At 37.2% G+C, this 14,617-nt stretch overlaps 1 protein-coding gene across 1 annotated transcript; it reads left to right on the top strand.

Annotated features, from left to right (window-relative positions):
* The first annotated feature begins 5,652 nt into the window (after positions 1-5,652).
* Positions 5,653-8,631, top strand: LOC119407823 (muscle-specific beta 1 integrin binding protein). The gene is made up of 8 exons (XM_037674652.1): positions 5,653-5,837; positions 6,466-6,556; positions 7,058-7,106; positions 7,352-7,526; positions 7,993-8,064; positions 8,165-8,271; positions 8,371-8,456; positions 8,569-8,631. Exons 1-7 carry the CDS (start codon positions 5,812-5,814, stop codon positions 8,454-8,456), a joined length of 606 nt encoding a protein of 201 aa, XP_037530580.1. The 5' UTR covers positions 5,653-5,811; the 3' UTR covers positions 8,569-8,631.
* The last annotated feature ends 5,986 nt before the right edge of the window (positions 8,632-14,617 follow it).

The raw sequence follows: 14,617 nt of genomic DNA, 5'->3' as shown, positions 1-14,617 counted from the left end.
ACTTTATCCATCTGTTAGCAGAGCTGTAACACCTCTTCATATCAGTTTGCTCTTTTTGATTGAAGTAAAAAAAATGTTCAAGAACTTAATTTGTATTTCATGCATTTCTGCAGCTTGTAGTGAGTTAGAGATGCATGACAGATGAGGTAGTTTTTAAAATGCTGGCTGCTTTCTGGGTTTCTGTTGCCTTTCTGAAGGGGGGCTGCTGGATTAATGGTTCAAACTTTCTTTTTTTATTTCCTGGTTCTTTTGAGTGTCTTTGGTGAAATCAAATGATTTTGTGTTGCTCAACTTTGATGGAGTGACTTTATGAATCTCTTTGTGGGTTGCTGGTTGAACTGAGTGCCTATAGTTTGAATCCAAAGTGAAATAGACAGAATGAAAAGCTGATCTTTTTATATATGTTTATTTTATGACCAGCTATGTTGAACTTTTTGACTGTAAAAGCACATCAGTATCAGATGCTTTTAGTTTGTTAGCTGCCCAATGTTTCACATATGCATTTCTGCTGTTCATGTTCTAGTAACTGGCTGTAAATGTCAGAATAAATTCCACTAAAAATCTGAAATGTTTTCATTTATAATTCAGGTGCTTAAAAAAAAAAAAGACATCTGTTTGAGCTGATTGACACGAGTGAAAATGTGGACTTCTCAAAAGTATATAGAATAATTAGAAGTATCCATATTTATGATTTGTCCTTGCTGTAAATGTACTCCGAAGAGGAAGTATCGGTGTTCAACACTTCAGAGGAAGACCTTCTCTGTGGGACAGAGCAAATAAGATGATCATGAAATGTTTCTTTTCACGCACAAGAGGGATCTTCTAATATCACAACCAGAGAATCGTCACGATACACCAACTGCACCTTTCTCCCACATGTAACAGAATCATCTGACCTCTGACCCCTCCATGTACACACAAAGCTTGCAAAGGTGCATATGTAATACCCTTAAGAAGGGGAAGAAAAGTGAGAAACGACACGGACACTGGGTTTCCTTCACTTACAGTATGTAGAATGTATTAAATGAAAATAAACAATTCTCACAACAGTACAGCACCTTTAACATATAAATGCTTATCAGAACAATCCGTCTTAACTGAACTTCACCTTTAACCTTTTGGAGAGACGTTTTCATAACATTTGACCTTTTACTCTGAATTACCTGGTCAATTACAACCAATATTTATTAAACAATCTTTCAAAACAGAATTGTACTTGTTTAATTTATTCACTTTTTAAAACTTTTAGTCAGTGAGTTACTTCACACTTTTCGCTCTTCTATTAACACATGAACTACTTAGTATTGTCTAAGTCTATGACTATTACTGATAAAAGATTTACATCCCAGTCCCTGTGAAACAGGAATTAATATTAACACCCTCAGTAAATGAAAACTAGGCCTGTCACGATAACAAATTTTGCTGGGCGATTAATTGTCTCAGAAATTATTGCGATAAATGATAATATTGTTTGACATTTGACAATATTTAGTAATTATTGTCAAATTCAAGAAGAAATGTTGATGAATTTTTGTGTAGTGCTTTTTTGACCACTGTATGGCAGTATAAGACTGTTTGAACTGAATGATGGATAGTGAGGGAGCGAACAGCGTGTCTAAGAAAAATGGGAGGGAGACCCCTTGACATGGGCTGTCTCTTGTTCCTGGTTTTGGTTCTTAAAATGGCGGACGTTCGGTTTGGTTTGAGCTCTTTAGCATAGCATTTGCCACACAAAGTTTTTAATTTAAAATAATCAATAAGCAAGTTCTCAGCTTCTTTTTGCAGAGAAAAAAAAACTTTTTACACGAAGGCATTTGTTTCAACCATGAATTTTGGGGCTTTGACCAAACAAAGGTTTTTTTTTTCGGCCTGTTAGCTTAGCTCGTAGCTTAGCTTCTCAGTTTAGCTGCTTTTAACAATCCAAAAACGTGATTTTGGATTGTTAAAACATATTTTAAATAAAAGAGAAAGGGAGGGGTCAGTGAAAAGTACCTGAGTTGAGCCTTTTGTCATCCAGTGTCTTCAGTAGAAAGTGAGAGACACGAAGAAATGATTAACACGATACATTAAAATGAAGTTGATCATTTTTGTTTATTTTTAGTTTGTTTTAGTTTATGTGATTAATTGATTTATTGTTTATCGTGACAAGCCTAATAAAAACAATAAAATAATAACAAAACGCATGCACCACAGTTAACATACAAACACAGCTGGTTAATGCCAAACACGTGACAGAAGTTCAGCTAACCATGCGAGCTGTGCACGAGGTCCTGCAGCTAAGAAGCTAGCAAATACACCTGCCACTTCATGTCCTGGACACAAACGCAACAAAGAGTGTGATAAGTTAACATTATGAATCAGTAAAACTGAGATAGATATATTTAGCAAAGTAATAATCATATACCCAATGTTGCCTTCACTTACAGCAGGGGTGTCAAACTAATTTCCACCGAGGGCCACATTAGCTTATTGGTTGCCCTCAAAGGGCCAGATGTAACTGTTGGACAGTATAAATGTAGCTAAATTTAACTCGATGTACAGTAATGTAAAATAAATGCAGCTACTCCTTACTGGTAAATAACTGATTTTTTTTTACTTATTCAACTTTCAGATACTACATATATATTTGCTTTGCATATATATTTGCTTTGCATATATATTGCATATATATATTGCTTTGCAGGTATTACATATATATTTGCTTTGCATATGTATTTGCATGGATGTAGAAAAACATGTCTGCTTGTTTCTCAGTTATAATATAAAACCCTTTTGACTTATTATACGACAATCAGACCTTTTTAAGCTCTCGCGGGCCACATAAAATGACGTGGCAGGCCACATCTGGCCCGTGGGCCTTGAGTTTGACACATGTGACTTAAAGTATGGAGAAAATGACCGGGTGCGCCCCCTCCTGGACATATGGGGCATTACCCATCAATTCAGTTTAGTTGTATAGAGCCAAGTCACAACAGAAGTCGTGTCAGTGCTGTAAACAGAAATATTCATATATAAAATAAGTTAACAGAAACGTTCATATTTAAAAATAATAATTTAACATTAGCAGACTGCTTTGAGTTTAACTCCATGCAGAACTCTCATCTTGAGCAAGCATGAAGGCGACAGTGGAAAGGAAAAACTCCCTCATGAGGAAGAAGTCTTTAGCAGAACCAGGCTCAGGACAAGCGGCCATCTGCTTCGACCATCAAGCACAGAACAACGATCATCAATCCTAAGCAGCTGATCACAGAGCAATATATGCAGCGTATAGTTCTATCCATGACACACTCCCTCTCCAAGAAAAATGTTGTCCTCAACATTATATGATACTCCTAAATCAAGACAAAACAAAAAATACTTGGAAATATTTCTTACAGACTGAGACTCGCGATAACCATTCAATAAAGGTTGAATACAATATTTGCAGTCACATTTTGTCACTTGAAATACATAAAGGTCAGTTATGTTTGAACCTATCTGAACTGTTCACCATATTTTTTATGGATCAAATATTAAATGTTATAACATATCCATCCAGGTGCCTCAAACATCAATATGGGTACTTTTTTAAAACTGTCCATATAAATAAAGATGCTGGTTGCAGGGCTGCACAGGATACATCCAAGTTGGAGGCCTTACATAAGAGAGCAGTGCAGCAAGACTGTAACATGATGGGAAACCAATATTGTAATATCTTAATGTCTTTGGGGGCCGACGTAGTCTCTGTGGTCTTTCCTTTCACATTCAGAGAGCGGTCATTTGTGTGCCTGCTCCAGTATCAGGTGCATTTTCAGGCTGAATGTCCTGGTCGCCTGACTGCTGACTGTAATCACACTCAAGAGGATGAGCGTCCAATGCATGTGCCATTTGTCCAGATTCGACTGCATGGTGCAGTTACAAGTGTTTCATCCACTGACGTCATTGGCGAAGTTGATGAGTGAAATGATGGGTCCATGAAATGATAATCATCCTCATCCTCATCATCCTCTGATTCCCCTCTTGCTTCCTTTTTTTCTGTTGTTTTCCTTTTAGGTCTTACAGGTGCATTTGTCCTAGTTTCCAGTGGCAAGTGATCACAAGGCAAGATGTGATTCCTGTGGAGTGTCTTAGATCTTCCTTTTCCATGTTCAGGTCTTAGCTCATACACAGGGACATCTTTTCCCACTTGTCGAACCACAGTCTGTATGGTGTCCTCCCAGTAATTTCTAAGCTTACCAGGACCACCACGAGGAGTCAAGTTCCTCACTAGCACCCGGTCACCTGGAAACAACACTGAGCTCCTTACTTTAGTGTCATGGATCCTTTTATTTCTTTGGGCAGATTTTTGTGCAGTGGTGTAAACCTGCTGCATTCCTTGCTTCCACTCTTCATCATAAGCATGATGATCACAGCTTCCTGTTTCTGTGGGTAAGCTGAACAACATGTCAGTGGGAAGTCCTGTTGGGTTTGAAATGCACTGGGATGTTGTGTTTGGAAAGAAAAAATCCTTCAGAGTTTCTCAGATACTCCATCCACATAATGTTTTTCCTTCTGTTGTTCTCCTTTTTCTGTTTAGTGGTTTAGCTCCTCAGATGAGAAGCGAAACGTCTTCTGTTACAAATAAAGTCCAGTTGTTTTTGTCTTGAACTTTTTTGAATTTACACAAAGTAACTAAAATCAGCTTCACACTGATCATAAGATAATTTGCAACAAATGATCTGAATGGAATGAAATGGAACTGAGAAGAGCTGTATTGAATACAGCACCTCAGACTGAGGAAGTCTTTCGGATGAAAGATGAAATGTTTCTACATTTTTTTTTTTGTTTGTTTTGCTTGGTTTTGACTTTTGAATGTCCAGAGATCAGATTTTACTTTTTTAAATTAAGTGCTGATACTTCACACAACAAATGTACAGCTTTGTTTACATGGCTTCTATACTGTATGTCTTTGACTTGTGAAAGTGATTTAAAGAAAATGCATATTCATCTGGGCTACTGTCAAAATACCACAAAACTCAATTTAACAAATTATTGTTATTATTATTATTATTACTGAACAATTGACAAATCTGCATGTATTTGTATGGTTTTTTTTCTAAATAAAGTTAAATCATTCAAAAAGTAATACTAAAAAGCTAATAAAAATTGATAAAATAATTATTAAAATAGCACAAAGCATGTAGCTTGGATTAAAAAAAAAGAAGAAACTCAGAATAGGAAAAAAAATTTGAAAGTTGGCCTATTTTTGTACTTTTATCCCAAAAAAGATATCTGGGTGGTATTAATCTGTGCTCTAAAACATTTATGCACTTTCATACGGATTTATACATATTTTTAATCCACTTGTATTCCTCTAATTATAATTTAATTCTGTGAAATAGCAGTTATTTTGATGCATCTATCCGACACCATCAATGGAAGTTTTCCACAGCTGCTATTCTGAAGGCCTGAAAGGAAGAGTACGGTCCTGTGCTGCTGACAGACATCAGCAGGTGCAGGGAACACGGAAATGTGTGAAATGCTTCTCGCGATGTGATTGGCTGTTGGCGGAGAGCCCTGCGGAATCTGATTGGCTGCCCGGGAATGGGTACGTAGCTCGAAGGAAAATATGCACGAGCACGTCAGACCACGAGAACGCCCCGTGCCGGCGTGTGCCATGACGTAAGAGAACGCACGCTGGATATAAACCGAAGAGCCTCGCGGATTGATTCAGAGCAGAGAATCTAATTGAGACTGCGAGTTTGAGCCTCTTTTTAAGGTTTTAACTGAGTTTTTGTCTCAGAAGTTCATCCATATTTTCTTCAGCTGGCGTTGACGAGAGAAGAAAAGAAGATGAAGTACATTATAGGAATTGGCGGGTATGTGAATATGTTTGTTTTTTTTAAATAGAAAGTAATATTTTTATTTCTGTGCGTGTATATCACAAATATCAAAAGTGTAGTTTAGTCCGTTTGAAACTAACTCAGCTCACTGGACTTTAAATAGTACTTTTTAAAATTAAAAAAACAGTCCGGTGTTAGGTTATTGTTAGCCAAAATGCAGGTTTGTATGAATAAACTGTCTATTAGATTAGATTTCTAAACTTGTAAGTGACAGATAATGTGCTAATCTGAGTGGGGATTATCAGCCGCCCGCCAGAAACGTCTTTAAATCCACTTCCGGTCTGTTTTGTTGTCATAAATCGAGCGGGACTTTTAAATTTTCACCGCCTGAGTCGGTTCAAAAGTGGAGGGAGATCTACTTTTTTACACCCACAATGTTGCTTAATTCATACATTTACTTACTTTACATCGTTCTTTATCATAAATACATCTGTAAGCAGGAAGACATGACTGCATGTTATATGTATGGATATTGGATTATCATGATTTGCATAGCAAACTACAAGCTGAATCTAAAGGGTAGTTAACAACTTGTTGTTTCCTGTCAGGGTTGTTTAATCCACATGCAATAATAAACATTTTATCCCTTTTTCTTCTTTTACAGAGTCACAAATGGTGGTAAAACCACTTTGACAAATAAACTGATCAAGACTTTGCCCAACTGCTGTGTTGTGCACCAAGATGACTTTTTCAAGGTGAGTTTATTATATTTTTATTAGAAAGCGGGATGTTAATAAATGTTATGTTTTAGCTTCATTTGTTTTTTTCTTTTCGTGTGCGCTGCTTGTGTTTTTTTTATGTGAGCAAAGTAGGAGGTCCTGCTTTGAGTAGCCTTCCTCCCTCTACGCTTTTGTATTCTCCCATTTCCATAGCACTTTCTTTTTTGTTGTTGCATGATTCCCCGTCCCATCCCCCAGCTTATCCTGGGAATATACTATGTATATTCTTCTCCCTAACTAACAGACTTTACTTTTATCTATCTGTCTTTTTTTCTGCACTTCTCAAGTCCCTTACTTACCCCAGCTCTATCTTTTTAGTTGCATTAATTTGCACACTTGCCCTTGCTTTTGATTTGACCCATTAACTTCCTCTCTATCCCACTTGTTTGGCCTCACTACTTTGGCATGTGAGTGAGATCTGCAAGTGTTCAGAGCTGTGAGGTTGCAGCAATGTTTTATTGGTGACTGTTATTTCAGAAACCCGATCAAATAGAAGTCGGGGAGGACGGCTTTAGGCAGTGGGATGGTAAGACTTCACTGAAGACTGCCAGTGACTCATTGTTTATCTTAATATTTACATACTCATCCCTTTTTCATAAAGTTGACCACATCCTCTTCAGTTGCATACATAGTGGCTAAAACGTTCCCACTATTTTATTTACAGTAACTTTCAAACAACAAACACTTTCCTAATAAATTACAGCTTTCGTTTTTGTTTGTTCTGATCTTTTGTTGTTTCTTTCCATTATTTCTCTCACTCGTTGCCCACAGTGATCACAGCTTTGGACATGGAGGCCATGACCAACACGATAAGAGGCTGGATCGAGAACCCTGTAAAGTTCGCTCGCTCCCACGGCGTCACTCTATCGCCTGCCCCTGACATGGCCAAGCCCGATGAGCAGAGCCACATCCTGATTGTGGAGGGCTTTCTGCTCTACAACTACCTGTAAGATGTATTTTAATGTCATTAAATTGCTGCTCTTTTAGTTTCACTTGAGCCAAAGCAGAAAAGTTTACACTTCTTATGAACATACCAATATATATATGTGTGAGCAGGTTATGTAGGAACTTGTTTTATTCAGGTGGAGTACAGCTAGATTTAAGTACTCCATTAGATGGGTGTCATTAAGGTCGTCCAGTCACAGGCTGGTTTTACACGCTCACACATGTTCATGAACAGCTAGCAGATTTGAGCAGCTCATGAGCTGAAGAGATAAGAGCTTCGACAGAAAGAGGCTCCCCAAGTGGACCTTCAGAGTGGAGACAGGGTGGTCTGTGCGCTGTACTTGTGACGAGTGTCGAATATGCTGTAGGGATATAGATAAGGGCTAGTATGAGCAGTTGTGTAACTACCGTTTTGGCATTGATGCTACCAGTATGTGACTTGTTTCGTAACCCTTTCTCTCCTTTAGGCCCCTGCTGGAGGTCTTTGATAAGTGCTACTACATTGCAGTTCCGTATGAAGAGAGCAAAAGAAGAAGAAGGTGAGCTAACGGTTTAATTGTGCATATTTGCATTCGTTGTTTCCCAGTATTTCTGCTTTGGAAGAATATAAAATGATTATTACTGTCCTTTTTTTTTTAGTACGAGACAGTACACTGTCCCTGACCCTCCCGGCCTGTTCGATGGCCATGTTTGGCCCATGTACCTGAAGCACAGGAAAGAAATGGAGGACTGCTGCTTAAGTATAGGTGCGTTTGCTGCTGGTTTTTGTGCATAAAACTTCCCTCGGCGTTTGGTGTGATGGTTCAGGACAGCTGATAAACTGGTTTTCTTCTGGTGCGTTGCAGAGTACCTTGATGGGTTGAAAACCAAAGAGGAGATCTACAACCAGGTGTATGAGGACATTCAGAACAACCTGCTCAATCGTTTATAGGTAAAGATTTTCAGACCAGCGTTTTTGGGTGTCATAATTTTTTTTACATGTGCAAAATGCAGAAACCTGTCTGACCTTGGTGATTTTTAATTGTATTTTTTTTTTTTTTCAGCATCAAGTCTTCACACCTGTACAGACTTTGTAAATAACTGATTCTTTTTTTTTTTTTTTGACCTGTACTTTTTTTTGTGTGTGTGTAAATAGAAGCAATGTTAAATTATCGTGTCATGATGCCTTTTTTGTTTTTTTTAATGTTTTTATACAAAAAGTGTTTTTTGGTTTTTCTCCTGCAAATTGATCGTTGAACTCATTACCTTGATGTGTTCTGTTAAACCATTGACTTGTACTGGACCATTTGACTGCCAGTTGTCTTCTACCAATAAAACCATTTGCTGTTAACGTGCAGTCAATCCAACGTCTTTGTGTTCGTTATTCTGACCAATGTGTGTAACATGAAACTGGTTGACTCAAAATATCACTTAATAAACAGTCGTGAGTTTCTGACAATACATTAGACTCATCACAATATTTAAGTTTTTATTTTTTATTTTGGGAAGATGAAGCTTTCATAGGTAGTATAATGCAGTAAAATTTGGTGTTTCTGCATCCAAATAAGGGCACACAAGAAATTAAAGGAAAAGGATTAAAGAACAAAAAATGTAATATCGTTATAGATGGAAGAATTACTTCAATGCAAATCCAGATCCCTTTTTTTTATTTTTTTTAGTAATGCTCAGTTCAGGCAGATAATAGACAAGGAGAGGAGTGAATGTCCAGGGTGGTTGGGTTATTTTGAAATATTTTGCAGAAAATTCAGGTGGGATCATGCAGTCTATTGTTAAATAACCTTATATTTTTTGGCATAAATAACATTTATACATAAAATGTCGTTTTTACCTATTCAAAATACTGTCACTTTTTTTATACACAAAATTCAGAGAGCTGATTGCCTGGGAGGTATGTTTATCTTTTAACATTTTTGGTTTGACTTACAAATTTATTTTTTATTGGTTGAGAAAGATGTACATTACTGGACAGTTGATGCTCATTTATTGTCTTTATGTGCAAAACAGGATAATAAGTTGTCTGTTTTGTTGTGTGTACAGCACATTGATCCTGTAGGTGTTTAAAGTGCTCTATAAATAAAGTTGGTGTGTTATAATGAAGCCAAAAACAGATTCAGACGAAGTGATACACAAAAAGTGTGGTCCTTACATCTATATGTGAATGATTTGTCTTAAGAAGGGACACGTGAAATCACGTTATGGTAAATATATATATATATATCGATGTGTCATTAAATTCAAAGTTGCATGGAAACTGCTGAAGTGACTGAAAATAGATAACAGTGACGTCCACAGAAGAGCCAGATGGGAAGAAGTCCAACAATTTTTTTTAATTCATTCATGTAAAAGAAAAATAACAAATTCATCAAAAAGAAAAACATTGAAAAGGGTGAAGAAAGAAGAAAAAATTCTTATATCTACCCCTTATTTAAAATATATATAAATAAAATAACTAAACAAACAACTTAGGCTTGAACATCTCCAAAGTGAAAACAAAAATCCTTCACTTGGCACCATACAACTTTCACTTAATCATCTTTTTAAACTTGTTTTAGAAATCTTTATAGTGATTAAACAATTAACGATGAAACAACAAACGGTTCCATTCCAGCAGAAGTTTTACAAAAATTGCACGTTTAAAGGCTGAGCTTTGTCTTGTAGGCACCGCACCACCCTGTTTCATCCACAATATTTATCTTTGGCTGCTCCAATTTATCTTTGTCTTTTCAGTCACATTTAACAGCAGATTAATTTTTATACTTTCACCCAAACGTCTTCTCTGAGATTTTAAGCTCGTGTGATTCCACCATATTTGAACAGACTACAGCCGACGTAGCGCAATCACATCACTCAAGCTTCCTGTGTGGGTTTTGACAGACTCGGCTGTTGTTTACATTGAGTGCATACCCACATCTGGAAAATTACTGGCATGAACGCGTTCGAACTGCTCCATTTGATATAGTTCAGAATAACCTTTTATTTAATTATTGATTTCATACTTTGCAACAAGTAACTTTAGATATAACCAGTCATGTATTTTACCAACTCTTTGTTTTCATGTTCCAAGGGTTTTTGGGGGACCACCAATAATGAAGGTGATGAGCTTAAGAAAGTAGGCCATTGCAGATTTTAGAGCTACTTACCTGCCAGACTTGCAATGTGATCCAGTTACTGTATCATTTCTTATTTTTTATTATTATTTTGAGCATGAATTTATTTCAAGGTAAGACAATTGGTTGCATTTGTATTAGTAGGAAGTTTTCAGTCTAAGCCCTACTATACTTCTCTCCTGGGTGTTTCCAAACACTGTAGCCCTAAAATAGCTGTCCTGTCTGCCTCAAGTAGATCCTTGAGTAGGTCATTGACTAACCACGAGATTTAGTCTATTAGCAGTAGATCAGAACCACATAAAGCAAAGGCACGTGAGGGTATGACTTTTCCTTCCATATTGTATATAAATAGCTTGGAATAATTTGTCATTTGCCTGAAGGGGATGCCTCACGGTGTCACAGAGTAGGAATGATCTTCAGTTTCTAACACCACCGATAAATATAGAACTTGTCCGGAAAGTGCATTTATTTGAGCGTCCTCTTCCTGAAGTGGGTAGAAGTTCAGTGATACCAGAGCCTGTTAACGCTTCGGCTTTAAAACCAGTCTGGGTTTTATCTGTATTCATTTTCCTCATGGAGACTGGGACACATGAAAATGGGCTGTGACTCAGCTGAAACCGTTCTCTTCGGTCCATCTGTCATGACATCAGCGGTAGGTGAATATAATGTGTCATGCGCGTGTCATATGGAGAACTGAGTGACAAGGTGAATAATGTGACGCCCTAACGGGTGGTCGAGGACCGAACCACGCTGGCCTGGACCAGAGGTGCTAAAAATTACAGCAGTGTGTGCGAGGACAAACGCACCAGACAAAATAAAACAGCTCGCAGAGGTGTCTCAGACATCCATCCATCATCTTTGCTCGCTTCTTCCTTTACGGGTGGCGGGAGTCACTGGTGCCCATATCCAGTAGTCACTGTGCGAGAGGCGGGGGACACCCTGGACAGGTCTCAGTCCAACACAGGGACACATAGAAACAAACGAGACAAACCAACATTCACTGTCACTCACACCGAGGGACAATTTAGAGTTACCAACCAATCAGCCTAGCACATGTTTTTGATCTAAATTTTGAAGAAAATCCACACATGCACAGAGAACATGCAAGCTCCACCCACAAAGGCCCCTAGGATTTGATCTGGCGACCTTCTCGCTGAGAGGCAACAGCTCTACCATCTAAACCACCGTGCCACCCATGTCTCAGACAATAAAACCAAATTATTTCTGAATTTTACCTCCAACACAGACCAGGGTGAAACAAGGACCAGGAGATCTTAAGCTGCTTTACAGTGAAAACAACCTCAGTCTCAACATTTTGTTTTCCTTCACGACAAACCTGACCTTGTTACTCCACATCTTAAACCGTACGGTAAAAACACAACCTTAGCACTGAGGACAGACTTGTTTACTGCCCACCGCCAAAAGCAAAAAGGGCAATAATATGTTTGCTCATGGCTGAGTGTGGGCACGCTTGAAGTGTTAGCAAAATATCTTATGAATGATGTAGATTTTATTGAAACTAATATGTGAAAGCAATCAATGAACGTGCGTCTACAAAAATGATAAACATTTGGAGTCAGTCCCATGGCAAAGATATATATATATATAACTCAGTTTTATAGATTTTGAGCTAAAATTTGGCGTGGCAGTAGCTGAACGTTATCAACACTTACTCAGAGCCCTGACTGTGTGGGGTCTGTGTCACCTCCGTCTGTCTGTTGACAAAATATTTCTTGAACCATACTTTCAGGGAAAATAATCACTGTTTTATCTGTGGTTTGTCTAAAACAGGTCTCTCTTGAAAATGAGTCCTCGTGACTCAGTGAGACTAACAATAAAGGTCGAATGAAAACTGGGTAAAAACTGATTTACGTCCGGAGAAAACACAATTCAAGATGGCTGCTGCAGCTCATCGACTTAAGCTAACACGTTAATAGCCGTAATACTGTTAATTTTATCTCCAAGGAATGCTTGGCCTTGTGTTTATGGTCTTGTTTGATCTTCCGTGTCCTCATTTGGTACCTGCAGCACACAGGAGTGTCACTTTGAGGTTGCCTCATTCATATTCATGCAGGCGTTGCATGCCTCCTTGGAACAGGAAGTTGTGGCTGGCTGTTTGCACCACATGGTGACAAAGAGAAAAAACGTACACAGTGTACAGCCATGGCTGCACGTTCAGGGTGTAAATATAAATGCAAGCTTGGTATGAATTAAAGATCTCAAGAACTTTAGCTTGTTTCTCACTTTATGTGTTTTGGTAGTAAAATGTGTTTTTCAGCTATTAAGAATTGGCCTAATGCTAAATGATTTTGTTGGATCCGGGGTGTATTTACGTCAGGAAAGGTGTGTTTTTATGGGCATAATAACACTAATCTAGTCATAGCCGGCTCGAGCCAGTTGGCTCTCTGCCCTGTAATTATGTCTCACAGCATGCATACATACACACAAGCCTTTCCTTGTGTTTGTCACACCCTCTCATGGCTTTACAATCAGATTACTGAGATACTTGTGGGGAGTGGGGAGCAGTGGCAGCTATTTGACTCATATTTTGACCTCTTCTGTTGTTCGGCTTGCTTGTTGCCACTGTTCCTTCAGGGCTGCAGGCCACCTGTCTGTCTGCACGTCCGAGCAGGCGGCACGGCCCAGGATGAAAAGGAATAAAACAAAGGTGAAGGTGAGAGCTCAGGACCATCAGCAACTTTAACACATGAAACTTAACCCAAAAGGATCTGGCAGTTTTCTGTTTTGACACTTGTGAAAGACAGTTCTAACATTAAAAATGGTTTTACTGACACGACATACAAGAATTTACATTAGTTTTTATGTGTCTCTAAAATGTAAAGCTTTGAAGGACATTTTAAAATCTGTGCTGGAGTTGCTGTCATGAACCTGTTCAAAACAATTAATCCAGATAAACCTAAAACAATGAATTCAAGATCAAGTTCAACTTCAAGTCAATTTAATGTCATTACCATCACATCTGGTACATGTGGTGAAACAAAATTATGTATAGGGTGCCGTTTGTAAAGTTACACAGTATAAATTAGCAATATTTTGGTTTATTTAGTCTTTCATAAGAAAAAAAGATTTTTTTTCAATGTCATAAATTCACCATGTCATTCATACATTTATAAACGTCATAGTTCCAAACTAAATATTAATTTGCAAGCTAAACATTTCATTTACAAACTAAATACTTAACTTGCAAATTAAATATTTAATTAGTGAACTAAATATTTAGGTGTAAATTAAATATTAAATTTCCAAGCTATATATTTATTTTCAAAACTAAACACAACTAAACAACTAAATATTTAGCTCAGATCTAAATATTTATTTTCCAAACTAAACATTTAATTTCCAAAATAAATCTTTAATTTGCTAACTAAATATTTAACTTGCAAGTTAAATGTTTAGTTTGTAAACTAAATATTTAGTGTGGAACTAAATATTTAGTTTGCTAATTAAATATTTAACTTGCAAGTTAAGTATTAGTTTGTAAACTAAATATTTAGCTTATAAATTAAATATTTAGTTTGGAACTATGACATTTATAAACGGGGAAAATATGACTTAAAAAAAAGAGTATTTTTTTTCTTATGAAAGGCTAAATAAACCAAAATATTGCTGATAATTTTTGACTGTGTAACTTTACAAACGGCACCCCATACAAATCTGACATTTATTCTATTCAAATGCTAATTTGGTAGTTTTGCATCAATCCAACTCTTTGGGTGAACTTTCTTCCTCCATCAGCCACTTTGTCATATTTTTAGTACAAACCGGATTCCAAAAATGTTGGGACACTAAACAAATTGTGAATAAAAACTGACTGCAATGATGTGGAGATGGCAAATGTCAATATTTTATTCGTAATACAACATAGATGACACATCAAAAGTTTAATCTGAGTAAATGTAACATTTTAAAGGCAAAATATGTTGATTCAAAATTTCACAGTGTCAACAAATCCCAAAAAAGTTGG

The sequence above is a fragment of the Nematolebias whitei genome, chromosome 3 (genome assembly GCF_014905685.2).
Source record: "Nematolebias whitei isolate Nwh7 chromosome 3, NemWhi1, whole genome shotgun sequence".
NCBI classification, from domain to species: Eukaryota; Metazoa; Chordata; class Actinopteri; order Cyprinodontiformes; family Rivulidae; genus Nematolebias; species Nematolebias whitei.
This window is presented reverse-complemented; position numbering and strand designations above follow the sequence as displayed.